Here is a 16,889-nt window from a genome sequence, read left to right on the forward strand (position 1 = left end):
TACACCAACTGTTTGTGTCTCCTAGATGTCTTTCGAGATGCTAACACCATCACCATCTATGAAAACAAAAGGGGACCGTGTAGACTGTAACAACTACAAAGGAATTTATCTGCTCAGTGTTGCCGGAAAGATATTTGCTCGCACTGTTCTACCACGACTACAAGTTCTTGCAGACTTGCAAAGCCAATGCGGGTTTTGAAGCGGTCGCTCCACAGTAGACATGGTGTTCTGTGTTTGACAACTACAGGAAAAGTGCATTGAACAACAAAAACCTCTGTTTCTGGTGTTTGTGAACTTGACTAAGGCCTTTGACTATGTCAGCTGATCTGGACTCTTCTTTGTTCTGCAAAGACTTGTCTGCCCCCCCTAAACTGCTGAAAATGATTACTGAATTTCATGATGGCATTAAGGCAACGGTACAGTTTGAAGGCATGCGCTTTGACAAATTCTAGATGAGATGTGAGGTGAAGCAGGGTTGTGTTCTTGCTCCTACCCTCTTTGGAATATTTTTCTCTGCCCTACTACATCGCGCTTTCCCCAAAGACTCTGGCATCCTCATACATACCCGCAGCTCAGGAAAACTTTTCAATCTATCCAGGCAGGCTAAGACCAAAGTACGTCATGTCATGGTGCATGAACTGCTTTATGCTGATGATGCTGCCTTTGCCTATCACTCAGAGGCTGAATTAGAACTGCTCTGCACATCTTTTGACTCTGCATGTCAAGAGTTTGGCCTGCAGATTAGCTTAAAAAAAGACAGTTGTCCTTGTCCAAACTACAACCCTGAACCCTGCTATCTCCATTTCCAACACACCTATCTGTGGAGGACAAATTCACCTACCTGGGATCCAGTCTTCAACACCAACAACCTTGATGCAGAACTTGACACATGCATCGTCAATTTTTAGCAAATTGAGAAAGCGTGTCTGGCACAACAAGAATATTTCTTTGCACCTCAAGGTACATATATACCACACATGTGTACTTAGTAGGGGTGTAACGGTACGTGTATTTACATTGAACCGTTTCGGTACGGGGGTTTCGGTTCGGTTCGGAGGTGTACCGAACGAGTTTTCACACGAACATATTATGTAGCCGCCTAAGCTAAACGCTTAACAAGCTGCTCCGCTTCTTCTGCCTCTGTCTCTGTCAGTACTCTACACAGCACCCAGCATTGTCCCACCCACACAACCATCTGATTGGTTGCACACAGAGCGGTAACAGTCAATCAGCAGTGAATATTCAGAGCGCATGTCGTCAGTGTTTCTGCGGTGGGGTTAGCAGATAGGTGTTTAGCAGGTAAGCATCAGGCAGCGGACTCTCCCCAAATTATAATAGTCAACTACTAGTAACATCACTAGGAGCTCGTTGACGTTCTAGAAACAAACAGCAGCTCAGCTCGCTCGCAATCCTGGCTTGAGGTGAAGGATAATTAGCTTTTAGCGTAACGTTAGCTCATTTTGCGGTGTGTGTGTTACGGACAGCAAAGCCCTGTCTGTCTGTTATTTCACTTTACCTTTTTCTGTGTTGATTGAGCTGTGTTGAAGCAGCAAAAAAGGACATTATGTTAAATGAAGAGTTTCTGTCTCTGATAGTTGACATAATAATGTAAGTGCATCATTAAACCGACATGAACTCCATGGTGTTCAGGGATGAATAGTCTCTCCTATTGCTGTTGTACTATTTTTTCAGCTATAGTTACATTAATCATTAGTAATGGAGCAGCCTAGTTTTGAATGGCAGGGTCCCTGCTATCACATGTTGATAAAAATATAACATTTACATAATAAAAATCAACTACATGCTTCCCAAATGCTGTAATAAATTAAGCATGATGAGTTGACTTGAAACTGTTTAATGTTGCACTTTTTAAATGTAGAAGAAAAGTTTTTTCATTTTATTTAATCTGAGCAACAACTTGAGGCAGTTTAATGTTGATTAACGTGGGCAGAATTATTATAGTGTTCCCAATGTTAAAAGGATAAAGCCATTGTTTACAAATGTGGTAAATAAATAACCAAAAAATGTATATTTTGTTGTTTTCTTACTGTACCGAAAATGAACCGAACCGTGACCTCTAAACTGAGGTACGTACCGAACCGAAAATTTTTTGCACCGTTACACCCCTAGTACTTAGTACCCTACTATACGCATCTGAGTCATGGACAACATACCGCAGGAACGAACATGCATTTCACTTCCGCTGCCTTTGTTCTATACTGGCCGTTTGTTGGAAGGACCATGTCACCAACTCACTCATACTACAGAAAACAGGCTCCAGTGACCAGTACACAATTCTTAGCCAATGCCATCTCAGATGAGCACTTTCATTGTATGGATGACGCTCGCCTCCCCAAACTCTTATTGTATGACGAACTAGTCAATGCTCTGCGCAAACAAGGACATCCGTTCCTACGTTTTAAAAGCGTAATCAAAAGGGACCTGAAATATTTCTCCATCAATGTTGACAACTGGGAGGCTCTTGCAAGTGAAAGATCCAATTGGCGTGCAGCAATCAACAATGGCTGCAGAGTTTCTCAAGAGGCATAAGAGTCATTCTTGGAAGAGAGACGCTTAAAACGGGAAGCAGTTCGTCGCATGCGACAGGAAGTAGTAAATAGTTAAGCTGAAGAGATATACCGTGTACAAGTGACCAACATTGCAGGGTGGGGTGGAGCGTGGATTATTACCATTATACTATCTTTATTACTGTTATACGTTCCTAATTATTTGTTTCATATACTAGATACCGGTATCATATGTGTATATATTGTAATGTAATGTCTTTTTTTTTTTTACTTTGTCATTATGGTGTATTGTGTGTAGAATTACAATGAATTAACTCCGTTTTGGAATAAAGCTGTAACATAGCAAAACGTGGATGTAGGGCTGGGCGATATGGCCTTTTATCAATATCTCGATATTTTTCAGCCATATCACGATACACAATATATATCTCAATATTTTGCCTTAGCCTTGAATGAACACTTGATGCATATAATCACAGCAGTATGATGATTCTATGTGTCTACATTAAAACATTCTTCTTCATACTGCATTAATATATGCTCATTTTAAACTTTCATGCAGAGAGGGAAACAACAATTAAGTCAATTTACCAAAACTGTATTTATTAAGCAGTGGCACAAACATTCATGTCATTTCAAAACAGAAAGTGCAAGATTGTCAGAGACATTTTAAAACAAGCTATTAGTGCACTTTTGTGCATGATGTCACTAAGATGACATATCAAAACAACACTAAATTAAAGTGCACTTTTCGCACAAGATATTTCAATAACTGTCAAATAAAAATGAGCTGCATAATAGGAAATCAAATAGTGTATGTCCTTTGCTATGTTGTAGGTTACTACGGACGTTATTAAATTCTGTTTATGACTATTTTTTTCATACGATCTGGAAATGGTTGCTTAGGCATTTTGTGGGTGTGGCACCAAACGGAGATGTTGACATGCAGTTTCAAGCACTCTTCATTCTCTAGCGGAGGACTTTTCAAATACATGTATGTATATATATATATATATATATATATATATATATATATATATATATGTCTTAATAAGGTTATCCAAAAAATAGTGCTCGATACCGTAGTAGAGCGCAATATATGTATGTGTGGGAAAAAAATCACAATCACATGTATTGTGTAATGTAGTTTTAAAATGTTATATATACGTATATATATATATATATATATATATATACACGTATGTATATATATATATATATATATATATATATATATATATATATATACATATATATATATATATATATATACATAAACATATATACACACGCATGCATGCATGCATGCTTTAGAGCCCCTGCCTCGAGAGGAAATAATGTTTGCCTTGGTGCCCTAAAATATGACCCCTCCTTTAAGGCAACACTTGCCTTGATCTTAAAAAGTTAAAATTTGAGGCCTGTCATTACAGTAAATATTTGTATGGATCTACCCATTGGATTACACTCAGCAGCACAATCACACCGATAGCTGTTAGTTATTGTTTCTTCCTACGGTGTGTAGTAAACAGTGTTAAGCTATTTCTCGTCCTGCGGGGATGATATTTGTAAGAAATGTAGTTTATTTGTAATTTAAAAGTAGCTTTGACTTGGAGGTGGGATTTCGGGGTCAATAATGGGAAGTGACGTATTTTGTAGGGGTGAAAGTTCGTTTAATAGTTACCGGGGAAAAAAGAGACACCGAGATTGAGTTTGTTGTGGAATGCGGCATTTCTGTGAACTACAGAAAGAAACTGGGAATCTGTCCAAGCCCCCATTTCTTGGACTGTTACAGGAGGGACGTTTGCTGCTAGCTCGGTATGTTTTAATGCACTGCTAGCAGAGCTGCGATTTATTGTTTATAGCTTCACCTTTATCGTTAGGTTTGAAACCAATATATGTCCACTCTCCCTCTTCTGTCTCCACACTGTTTCACTTGTAAGTGCTCTGTGCGTAATGACTCACATGCACCTCAGCTCATTACCAACTACCGTATTTTCCGCACTATAAGGCGCACCGGATTATTAGCCGCACCTTCAATGAATTACATATTTCATAACTTTGTCCACCAATAAGCCGCCCCGGATTATAAGCCGCGCCTACGCTGCGCTAAAGGGAATGTCAAAAAAACAGTCAGATAGTTCAGTCAAACTTTAATAATATATTGAAAACCAGCGTTCTAACAACTCTGTCCCAAAATGTACGCAAATGTGCAATCACAAACATAGTAAAATTCAAAATGGTGTAGAGCAATAACAACATAATGTTGCTCGAACGTTAATGTCACAACACACAAAATAAACATAGCGCTCACCTTCTGAAGTTATTCTTCATTCGTAAATCCTTCGAATTCTTCGTCTTCGGTGTCCGAATTGAAAAGTTGCGCAAGCGTGGTATCCAAAATGGCCGGTTCCGTCTCGTCGAAGTCATCGGAGTCAGTGTCGCTGTTGTTCTGTGAATCCTGCCTTCCGGAAAGCTCGGACCACAGTTGTGACCGAAATATCTGCCCAGGCATTTACGATCCACTGGCAAATGTTGGCGTATGTCGTCCGGCGCTGTCTGCCCGTCTTAGTGAAGGTGTGTTCGCCTTCGGAGCTGTGTGAAAAAAGCCACCCGGCCTCTTCGCGTAAACTTCCCTTAACCACTCGCTCATCTTTTCTTCATCCATCCATCCCTTCGAGTTAGCTTTTATGATGACGCCGGCTGGAAAGGTCTCTTTTGGCAAGGTCTTCCTTTTGAATATCACCATGGGTGGAAGTTAGCATGGCAAGCTAGAACCACAGTGAAGGATGACTTCTCATTCCCTGTGGTGCGAATATTCACCGTACGTGCTCCCGTTCCACAGTGCGGTTCACAGGAATATCAGTTGCTGTGAAATACGGTAGTAATCCGTGTGCGGATGGAGAGATTGCGTCTTTTTATGAACCGGATCCTTTTCGCTTAGTAGGAGCCATTTTGTGGTCTTTACAGATGTAAACAGGAAATGAAACGTACGGTGATATCCGCGCGTTTTTTCTTCTTCTTCCGGGGGAGGGCGGTAGCTTACAGTAGAAGAAGAAGCGCTTCCTGTTCTATGGGGGCGGGTGCTTACCTTGGCGGTTGCTTGCGTAGAAGAAGAAGCGCTTCCTGTTCTACCGGGAAAAAAGATGGCGGCTGTTTACCGAAGTTGCGAGATCGAAACTTTATGAAAATGAATCGTAATAAAGCGCACCGGGTTATAAGGCGCACTGTTAGCTTTTGAGAAAATTTGTGGTTTTTAGGTGCGCCTTATAGTGCGGAAAATACGGTATGTCACCACAGCGCACCATTGTGTCCGTGAAAAAATAAGTACTGGTATTCTTCAAAGGCAGTATAAATATTCATTAGTACCATGGTACCTTACTAGTACCGGTATACTGTACAACTAGGGCTGCAACAACTCATTGATTAAATAGATTAAAATCGATTTTAAAAGTAGTCGGCGATTAATTTAGTCATCGATTCGTTGGATCTATGCTATGCGCATGCGCAGAGGGTACTTTTTTTTTTTTTATTATTATTATTTTTATTTTATTTATTTTTTCATAAACCTTTTTTTATAAACTGAAACATTTACAAACAGCTGAGAAACAATAATCAAAATAAGTATGGTGCCAGGATGCTGTTTTTTTTTCAATGAAATACTGGAAAGGATAGAAATGTAGTTTGTCTCTTTTATCCGATTATTAATCGATTAATCGAAGTAATAATCGACAGATTAATCAATTATCAAATTAGTTGTTAGTTGCAGCCCTATATACAACCCTAATTTATATATAGGTTTAAATAGCTCTGTGAGAAATTCATAGTACAATTTCGTTAAAAGAATCAAAATTGAGAATCAATTGGAGCCGGAATCAAAATGATGAACTGGAAATGATCAAATTCAAACAATGTACAACTCTATTTAAATATGTATCACTTTTTTAAGCCTTTCTACAAAACATGTAATATTCATACCACTGCTGTAGTGTACATGTCTACCTTGTCTCGCCTCTTCTTCCATCAGGTCAGTGTGCAAGGCCAGATATCTTTCTTCATCGCAGAGGGCCTCTATTCTGGCCTCTTCCTCCGACAGCTGGTAGGATGTGTTCCACGACCCACTGTCATACTCTGAAAGGTCATGTAAATGACCACGCCCATCATATCTGTTGGAAGATATGCAGGATTAGCGAGAAGACAAATACTTTTAGCCACTAAGAAGACCTACTTACCAGGGGAGGGTGGGATATAAAACCCCTAAACTTTTATATACAATATTCTGTCGGCCTGTGCTTGTAATAACGAAAGTGTAATGTTTTCTCTCAGGGTTAAAAATACAATAATTACCTAATTAAATATTTGGCATATTCCCATCCAAGGCAAAAAAAAAATAAAACAGAACCCTACATTAAAAGAAACTCCCCTTACCTTACAGGGTTCCCCCTGTATACCTCATCAATATCTGCAAAGAGAATTACATTCACACAAACCCGAGTACATAAATACCTAGCCGCAAGAACGCAAATGGATGACATTTTCCTGGGTGCGTCCACGCCATCTCTCAGTTGGAGTTTCTTCACGGAGACAAAGAAATGGGGTGCCGAGGTTGGCATTCGGGGTCGCCGGGACCCCTTAACCTACCTTTCTGGGGAAAGAACTGGGTTATGTGATAAAGACACACACACACACACACACAAAGGCTGCACACATGAAACAACTTGGGCGACTGCCAGGCAAGGTGATTCAAAAAGTCAACTGGGCGTGTGTGTGCACTAGGCAACATACAATGGCTAACAATGATACAAGTCACCATGAATCACCTTTGTTGCAGCAACTCTGGCCTTGTAGGTAAGACAGGTGCTAGTGAAGACAGGAATTTTAGGCAGAATTTAATTTGAACTGGACAGACCAAATAGAACAGTCACATATTTTCCCGCATTAAGCTGCGAAATATGCCGTACGTGACCATTTCCAGAGGAAAGACTTCCAAAATGCCAAATTCAAATTAGTTAGACGTTAACAATACTTATCAATTGTGTTTTTTTTTAATGCAAATCGATTATGCATTGAATAAACTGCATTAGTTTCAGTTAATCAACTGAAAACAATACTATTTGTCTGCAGGCTATGCAAAGACTGGCGTTTTTCATATCAACACGTTACTCTGGAAATGACTTTAAAATGGCCCAGATCATCCAAAAACATGTCTACATGTGGAAATGCAACATTTGTCGTCAGTTTCAGGTGGCTTCGGGGCTTCTGTAAGACAAACTCCGACCAGTTCCTTTAACTTTGAAACAGGCTAATAGGCAAGATAGATAGTTAGCATAGTGTTTCGGTTCAAGTGTTCAACCGACCTATCGATCATGATGCTCTTGTCCCCCATCCATGGAATAAGATGCTTTCCATGTTCGTGGTAAAGAGCCCTTTCGTCGTCTCGGAACACTTTGCAGGCGTAGCCGAACACCAAAAGATCGGCGTATTTATCACTGTCACTAGCATCCTTAGCCGGCTTGCTGTTTGGGTCCTTCTTTTCCGTCCCGCGACGATACATCTCCAAATAGGTCATACAAAAATAAGTTATAGTATGTATCAAAATAGCACTTGTGAGTCTTAGATGGCCAAAAGCCTCACAACGTAGTTAGATGCTACTATGATGTGTTTGTAAAAGCTTCAGACACACAATTCTACGGGGTGGGAGTCGCCATGTTGAAAATAGGTAAACGTACCATTGTGTCCGCTCGGCACTTGCGTCATAGTTATCGCTTGGAATAAATTCTAAATATATGTGACACACTGTTAATATGTATCGGAGCGTACATTTAGAGGTAAATATGGAATTTAGAGCTGGTGGAAGTGTTATTAAATTCGTAGTTTTGTAGGGTAGTGAGTGTGGTGAAAGTGCTTGTCCTAAATAGCGCATGCGAAAGTCAGTCCACTCTACTCTGAACTTCTGACTACAGCAGTGTTTTTCAACCTTTTCTGAGCCAAGGAAAACATTTTTCATTGAAAAAAATCCCGAGGCACACCACCAGCAGAAAGCAATGAAACTCAGCAGCTGATATTGACAGTAAAAAGTAGTTCTCGCAATTGTTGGATATGAATTCAAACCATAACCAACCATGCATCACTATAGCTCCTGTCTCAAAGTAGGTGTATTGTCACCACCTGTCACATCGCGCTGTGACTTATTTTGAGTGTTTTCCTGTTTTCCTGTTTGTAGTGTATTAGTTCCTATTTTGGTGTTAATTGTCATGTACCGTATTTTCCGCACTATAAGGCGCACCGGATTATTAGCCGCACCTTCTATGAATTACATATTTCATAATTTTGTCCACCAATAAGCCGCCCGGACTATAAGCCGCGCCTACGCTGCGCTAAAGTGAATGTCAAAAAAACGCTGCGCTAAAGTGAATGTCAAAAAAACAGTCAGATAGTTCAGTCAAACTTTAATAATATATTGAAAACCAGCGTTCTAACAACTCTGTCCCAAAATGTACGCAAATGTGCAATCACAAACATAGTAAAATTCAAAATGGTGTAGAGCAATAAATAGCAACATAATGTTGCTCGAACGTTAATGTCACAACACACAAAATAAACATAGCGCTCACCTTCTGAAGTTATTCTTCATTCGTAAATCCTTCGAATTCTTCGTCTTCGGTGTCCGAATTGAAAAGTTGCGCAAGCGTGGGATCCAAAAATGGCCGGCTCCGCCTCGTCGAAGTCATCGGATTCAGTGTCGCTGTTGTTGTGCAGCAGTTCTGTGAATCCTGCCTTCCGGAAAGCTCGGACCACAGTTGTGACCGAAACTATCTGCCCAGGCATTTACGATCCACTGGCAGATGTTGGCGTATGTCGACCGGCGCTATCTGCCCGTCTTAGTGAAGGTGTGTTCGCCTTCGGAGCTGTGTGAAAAAAGCCACCCGGCCTCTTCGCGTAAACTTCCCTTAACCACTCGCTCATCTTTTCTTCATCCATCCATCCCTTCGAGTTAGCTTTTATGATGACGCCGGCTGGAAAGGTCTCTTTTGGCAAGGTCTTCCTTTTGAATATCACCATGGGAGGAAGTTAGCATGGCAAGCTAGAACCACAGTGAAGGATGACTTCTCATTCCCTGTGGTGCGAATATTCACCGTACGTGCTCCCGTTCCACAGTGCAGTTCACAGGAATATCAGTTGCTGTGAAATACGGTAGTAATCCGTGTGCGGATGGAGAGATTGCGTCTTTTTATGAACCGGATCCTTGTCGCGTAGTAGGAGCCATTTTGTGGTCTTTACAGATGTAAACAGGAAATGAAACGTACGGTGATATCCGCGCGTTTTTTCTTCTTCTTCCGGGGGCGGGTGAAGCGCTTCCTGTTCTATGGGGGCGGGTGCTTTCCTTGGCGGTTGCTTGCGTAGAAGAAGAAGCGCTTCCTGTTCTACCGGGAAAAAAGATGGCGGCTGTTTACCGAAGTTGCGAGACCGAAACTTTATGAAAATGAATCGTAATAAAGCGCACCGGGTTATAAGGCGCACTGTCAGCTTTTGAGAAAAATTGTGGTTTTTAGGTGCGCCTTATAGTGCGGAAAATACGGTACAGATGTACTTTGTGGACGCCATCTGCTCATACTTGCCAACCCTCCCGGTTTTTCCGGGAGACTCCCGAATTTCAGTGCTCCTCCCGAAAATCTCCCGGGGAAACCATTCTCCCGAATTTCTCCCGATTTTCACCCAGACAACAATATTGAGGGCGTGCCGTGATGGCACTGCCTTTAGCGTCCTCTACAACCTGTCGACGCGTCCGCTTTTTCACCTTACAAAGAGCGTGCCGGCCCAGTCACATGTTGTATGCGGCTTTTGCAGACACACGTAAGTGACTGCGGGACATACTTGATCAACAGCCATACAGGTCACACTGACGGTGGCCGTAAAAACAACTTTAACACTGTTACAAATATGCGCCACACTGGGAACCCACACCAAACAAGAATGACAAACACATTTCGGGAGAACATCCGCACCGTAACACAACATAAACACAACATAACTAATACCCAGAATCCCTTGCAACCCTAACTCTTCCGGGACGCTACAATATAAACCCCCACTACCACCAAACCTCGCCCCCCACACCTCAAACCCCCCTCCCCCATCTCCCGAATTCGGAGGGCTCAAGGTTGGCAAGTATGCGTCTGCTCCACATGCTTGTAAGTCATTGCTGTCGTCCAACATTCTGTTTTTGTTTACTTCTCAGCCAGTTCAGTTTCAGTTTGTTTTTGATTAGCCCTCCCTAAGCTTCAATGCCTTTTGTTTATTTTTGGTTTAAGCATTAGATACCTTTTTACCTGCACGTTGCCTCCCGCTGTCTTCTGCATATTGTGATCACGACAAACCATGTTCACGACATCTACAAAGCAATTAGCTACCTGCTACCTCCTACTGATATGGAAGAGTATTACACGGTCTTGACAGCACAGACAATAATTACTGGTTTGCAAAAAATATTTTTAACCCAATTAGGTGAAATTACATAAGTTCCCATGGCACACCAAACAATATCTCACGGTACACTAGTGTGCCGCGGCACAGTGGTTGAAAAACACTGGACTATAGAACAACACACACTCGACCTTTATTACATCCATCCGTCCATTTCGACCGCTTCTCCCTATCTTTTTAAAAGTTGTCGTTATAACTTTGTTGGATGACGGATTAAAATAAACGTTGTATTTTTTATATTGTAGCCCCTTATATGGAAATATAAATCGTTCTTAAGGTAATTATGCAAAGTTGCTATAAGGCCTGTACAATTAATCTAATGTTAATAACGATTAAGGCTTCCACGAGTAACAATATTAACATTCAAAAAAGGCTCTGCTGCATATCAAATCAAGCACTTTTACAGCCGGTTTATTGATAAATAGAGTTAAATGCATCATAAAATGATGAAAAGCTTAAATAAAAACAAAAACACATGTATTTTAATATTAAGAATAAGATTAGTTTATTTCAAAGGGGACAATGCAATTTCATAAAACACATGACTACACATGGTTAAAAAAAGCCAGAATTAGCCAGAAGGCTAGTTTACATCTGTAGTCCCCTGGGCATGATGTAAAAAAGGCAGTAAAATTACAATTTCAAAGAAAGAGTGAGAAAAAGAAAAAAACACCCAATACATAAACAATATAATAAAAAACAAAATACAACATCACAACATAACATTTATCTTAGCATCAAAACAGTCTCGGCTTTTAGTGCTGGCAGCTGTAGGCGTTGATAAGCCACATTTTCAATTGCTTTGTGTATATGTAGAACGTATATATGTATAGCATTTGTTTCGCCTTTTTATTAGATTATTTCATTACAAAATGCATGAAGACGTGACAACCCCACCACTGCAAGTACATTGCTCACCTATGAAAAACATGTTTTTTTCTTAGAAAATTAACAATCCGGATTCCGTCCATCCATTTTCTACCGCTTGTCCCTTTTGGGGTCACGGGGGGTGCTGGAGCCTATCTCAGCTGCCTTCGGGCGGAAGGCGGGGTACACCCTGGACAAGTCGCCACCTCATCACAGGGCCAACACTGATAGACAGACAACATTCACACTCACATTCACACATTAGGGCCAATTTAGTATTGCCAATCAACCAATCCCCTGGTGCATGTTTTTGGAGGTGAGAGGAAGCCGGAGTACCCCAGCCCGGGATTGAACCCAGGACTACTCAGGACATTCGTATTGTGAGGCACATGCACTAACTCCTGTGCCACTTTGCTGCCCAACTAATCCGGATTCATAATTGTAATTTCAACATTCATGAAAATAACTGCGATTGTTACTTGTAGTGCAGCCTAGTTGCTATGGCCAATAACAGCAACAAAAAACGCAAGCTGGAGGTAAAACGGATGGTAACGGAAGATAAAAGTGGTTGTATAACTAAACTTCAACACGCCACTGTAGGGGTCACGCTCTCCATGGGTGAGCGGTTTCAGGAGACAATGTGGGGAAATTATCACATAAACACCTCCGCCCTGTGGGCGCAATCAAAGCTTATATACACAGCTGTGCAATCGCCTGTTAGGTCTATTTTCTCCGACTTAGGCCGAACTAGACTTCTGTATGACACTGCAAGCTGGCGTGTTTCATAACCATCCGTTCTATTTCATATCAGGTCAACACACCACCGTATGGGTCAACAGTATACCAAATAAGGTCAGGCAAGAGGTGTAGTGAGGCCAAAAACACTCAGGACAACAATTTGGTTCAAAACATAGTTTACTGAGGAAAGCCTAAGGTTGTGATTAAACAGTCAAAGACCTATGAAAGCCAAGTGTTGTGAAAGAAAACATTTTCAACTGAGGAAAAAGGTCACCATAAACAGAACCTCCTTAATCAATTGGCCCTTTCCCCCCAAAAGTTTGGGTTCCTGAAACCTCTAGTTCCTGGAACTATATGTTCCTGTAGAAGTGTGTGGTTTGTGTTTCCACAACATTTCACAGTTCAGGGTAGTTTATACAAATCAGGCTGACGTATGGAGGAGGGTTTAGTATATTTCTACACTGATACCATGTAAATAAACAGACAATATTTGGTCAGAGTTATTTCACTAAAGTCTAAGTTAATGAAATTCAATACATACAAAACGAAATGATTTAAAAAATAAAGTGTACCGAATTTTTCATTAAAAATCTGGCTTTTTTCTGCAATGTCCAACAGCCAGAAAGTCGTCATCTCAGTAAATGATGAATTCATGAGGGTTAGGCGATTCCTTTTGGTCCATTTCGGCTGTAAATACCAATATATAGAAAATAAATGTGAGTGTTTATCTCACGCAGACAACACAAACACATCGGCTTTAGCGTTAGCAATTGTTAGCATTAGCATTGAGTTTACTCGGGTTGAGGCTAAAAACTACACAAATGGAGTGTCACTGAATACTTGTAGCTGAGATAGGCTCCAGCGCCCCCCGCGACCCCAAAGGGAATAAGCGGTAGAAAATGGATGGATGGATGAATACTTTTACAGCATGTAATACAGTGTTATTTACCTTTGTTGCACTCGTGTGCTGACTCCTTTTTTTCAAATTTTTCCAACAAAGTCTCAGAGTCGTAAGCAGCTGAGGTCAATGCTCCCAGTTCGACTTCACACTCCTCCGTAAATACGTTTAAAAGAGTGTCCACTTCCTGTAGTTTCGCATATCATAGTTAATAAAAATGAGCAGGGTGTCCAAACTACGGTCTGCGGGCCAAGTGCGGCCTGTCGGCATCTTCAATTCGGCCCGCGAAATGGCACGAGTTCAATCAGTAATTTGGCCGAGAGCAGTGTATTAATATCATATATAAATGACCAATAGTCTAGCTGGGGGCCAACAACCTTTACTCAATCATTAAATGTACTTGTGAGGAATTTTAGCACAACATTTAGGCCATGTCTACACAAACACAGAGAGTTTCAAAAGCGTATATCCAAGGTTAAAACGATCTCCAGCCACACAAGTGTAGTTTCAAAACTGTCTTGGTCTTCACACAGACGCATACACTTGCTGTCATGCACATTTTGTCCAAACAGAAGCCTGAAAAAAGCAGCAACAGCTGACTTGGTGGCATTGCACCTCTGTTATTATAATGTTTATTTTGATATATTAAAGTTAAAGTACCAATGATTGTCACACACACACTAGGTGTGGTGAAATGATTCTCTGCATTTGACCCATCACCCTTGATCACCCCCTGGGAGTACATGCACATTATCTTTAAAACCTGCCTGCACATACACAGAGCCCTGGGAACATTATGAATCTTCTGCAGATCCATGTGGAGGAGTATGATAGGGCTCCAGAACCAAAGGCCTCAACACAAAAAAGCAAAGAACCACCTTAAGTAAAAAAACACATAGAGAGATGGCAGATCCTTACCCCCCCAAACCTGCTCAGTGGCCTTGTGGTTAGAGTGTCCGCCCTGAGATCGGTAGGTCATGAGTTCAAACCCAGGCCGAGTCATACCAAAGACTATAAAAATGGGACCCATTACCTCCTTGCTTGGCACTCAGCATCAAGGGTTGGAATTGGGGGTTAAATCACCAAAAAATATTCCTGGGCGTGGCCACCGATACTGCCCCCCTCACCTCCCAGGGGGTGAACAAGAGGATGGGTCAAATGCAGAGGACAAATTTCACCACACCTAGTGTGTGTGCGACAATCATTGGTACTTTAACTTTTTAACTTTAACTTAATCTCAGACAAGATGGATGCACAGACAGGGCATGCAGTTCAAAGACCCGCTTCAGTGAAGCCCATCCATCCATCCATTTTCTACCGCTTGTCCCTGGCATGGAAAAAGACTGTTTTGAGTGAAAGAAGCTCCAGCTTCAAAAGGAGGCTCCGACAAAGCCTGCAGCATCAACTGCAAATCCCATGATGGGACTATGTAGGACCTTGGTGGCAGTATACGCCAAGCTCCCTTCAAAAACTGGCTAACAAGGGGCTGCGATCCCATTATTCTACACTCATTTGGGATGTGATGGTCAGATATGGGCACTGCGTAGCCCCTCAAGGTGGATTTTGTCAGCCTTTTGTCCAGCAGTGTCTGTAAAAATAAGACATTCCAGATTCCAGCCCTTTCCTGCACATCACTGGCAACACCGTTTCCATCTCCCAGTGAGAATCACCCTGGTAGAGGAAACTCTGGCTGCCTGAAGTGTTGCCATAACAGCAGGACTCAAGCTGCAGGGCGGCTCCGTCTAGGGGCCACACATGCAGACTGTAAGTCCCCTGGTTTTAGTGCCGGAGCTGCCCTTGAGCCTGGGACAGCATGTCTTGCCTGACTGGGAGACACCATGGGGTTCCTGCCAGCAGCCTCTGCAAGGTCGCTATCCATGGATGATGTGGCCAATCTGGAGCCACAAGCAGAACACTGGCCTCCATCATCCCCACCGCCAGAACAGCTGGTATTAGTGGAAAGGGAAGAAACACATACAGCACGCCCTGGGGCCACCGGCCTGCAAGAGCGTCCAGCCCCAATGATCCCAGTGGCCCCACTATTCAATACCACAGTGGGAAGTGGGTGGTCTCTATTGAGGCAGGTCTACCTGGGACTTTCTGAATCAACACCAAATGGCTTCCACAACCTGTGGGTTAAGTTGCCACTGCCCTAGCCTGGGGCCACCCCTGGATAGGAGATCTGCTGCCATGTTTACCTCCTCCGGCGAGTGGATGCCTTGACCATGACAGCAGACCTCTCTGGTGGTTGATCTAGGCAACCACGGTTCAATTGTCAGTTTGAACCAACACATGCTTACCCCTAATTATGGGACGGAAATACACTAAGGCCCTATATACTGCCTTCAGTTAGAGCAGGTTGATGTGAGCCTCCTCTAAAAGGGACCCCACCGGCCCCGGGTCAAATAGTGCTCACATATGGTTCTGAGGCGTCCGTAGTGACGGTCACCCTTGAGCACACTGGGCCCAGTGGGACGCCTTCCCTGAGGCCCAGAGCCATGGTCCACCATGCAATGGCTTGTAGGCAAATCAAAGACACAGAGATAGCCCTCAGGCCATCATCCTGGGAGTTCACCTTGTGCCTGGCAAGCCAATGCTTCCGCGGCCGCATATGAAACAACCCCAGAGGAATCTGCCATGGGGCCCAGCAGCCTTTGGCTATGCTTCACTGTTATGTGTTTGCCCACAGTTAAATGTAACAAGTTGTGTAACCAATCGTCCAGGTAATTCAAGATATAATACCCTGGCTTCAGAGAGAGCCCAGTGCCACCTCCATGCACTTTGTGAAGCTGTGAGGGTACAAGGACAGGCTAAACGGAAGGATGGTGTACTCGTATGCTGTGCCTTGAAAGAAGAACCGGAGGTACTTCCTGTGGTCTCTGTGTACAGGAATGTGGAAGTATGCATCTCACAGATCCACTGTAGTGAACAAGTTCCTGTGCCTTATAGGTGACAGAAGGTGCGACAGATAGAGCATATGGAAGGGCAGGCATTTCAGAAGGTAGTTGAAACCCTCTAGGTTCAAGATAGGGCGGATGCCTCCGTCCTTCTTTGGAATCAGGAAGGAGGTTGAATTGACTCATCTTTCTGCTGTGGACGGGTGTTATTGCCCGCTTTTGCAGAAGGATCAAGACCTCTGCCACAAGGGACTGACCATCTGTCATGTTGCTTAGGAGGGTAGGAATGATTACGGAAAACGCAGTTTGTCTGGTTCGGAACAGGAGTCTGTACCGTGACTCCAGCATATTCAGTACCCAAGGGCAGCGAGTACACTGGCGCCCCCGGAGCAAGTTCCTGAGAAGTGAAGCATGAGGCCAATAACCGTCAGCGACGGTACAGCCGCCTGCCGACTGAGGTCTGATGCCCCTGAGATGGGG

The 16,889-nt window shown here is 42.6% G+C and overlaps 1 protein-coding gene across 2 annotated transcripts in view; it reads right to left on the reverse strand.

The window, feature by feature from the left end:
• sfswap (splicing factor SWAP) overlaps nucleotides 1-8,244 on the reverse strand; it is a 118,654-nt gene extending 110,410 nt beyond the window's left edge. For both annotated transcript variants that reach the window (XM_061927106.1, XM_061927105.1), the window contains exons 1-2: nucleotides 7,883-8,244; nucleotides 6,528-6,691 (exon numbers count right to left, since the gene is read on the reverse strand). In XM_061927106.1, coding sequence (XP_061783090.1) covers nucleotides 6,528-6,691; nucleotides 7,883-8,094 — 376 coding nt within the window. In that variant the 5' untranslated portion in view covers nucleotides 8,095-8,244. The remainder of the gene's footprint in view (nucleotides 1-6,527; nucleotides 6,692-7,882) is intronic.
• Between the last annotated feature and the right edge of the window lie 8,645 nt (nucleotides 8,245-16,889).

Source organism: Nerophis lumbriciformis, linkage group LG32 (genome assembly GCF_033978685.3).
Source record: "Nerophis lumbriciformis linkage group LG32, RoL_Nlum_v2.1, whole genome shotgun sequence".
Taxonomy (NCBI): domain Eukaryota; kingdom Metazoa; phylum Chordata; class Actinopteri; order Syngnathiformes; family Syngnathidae; genus Nerophis; species Nerophis lumbriciformis.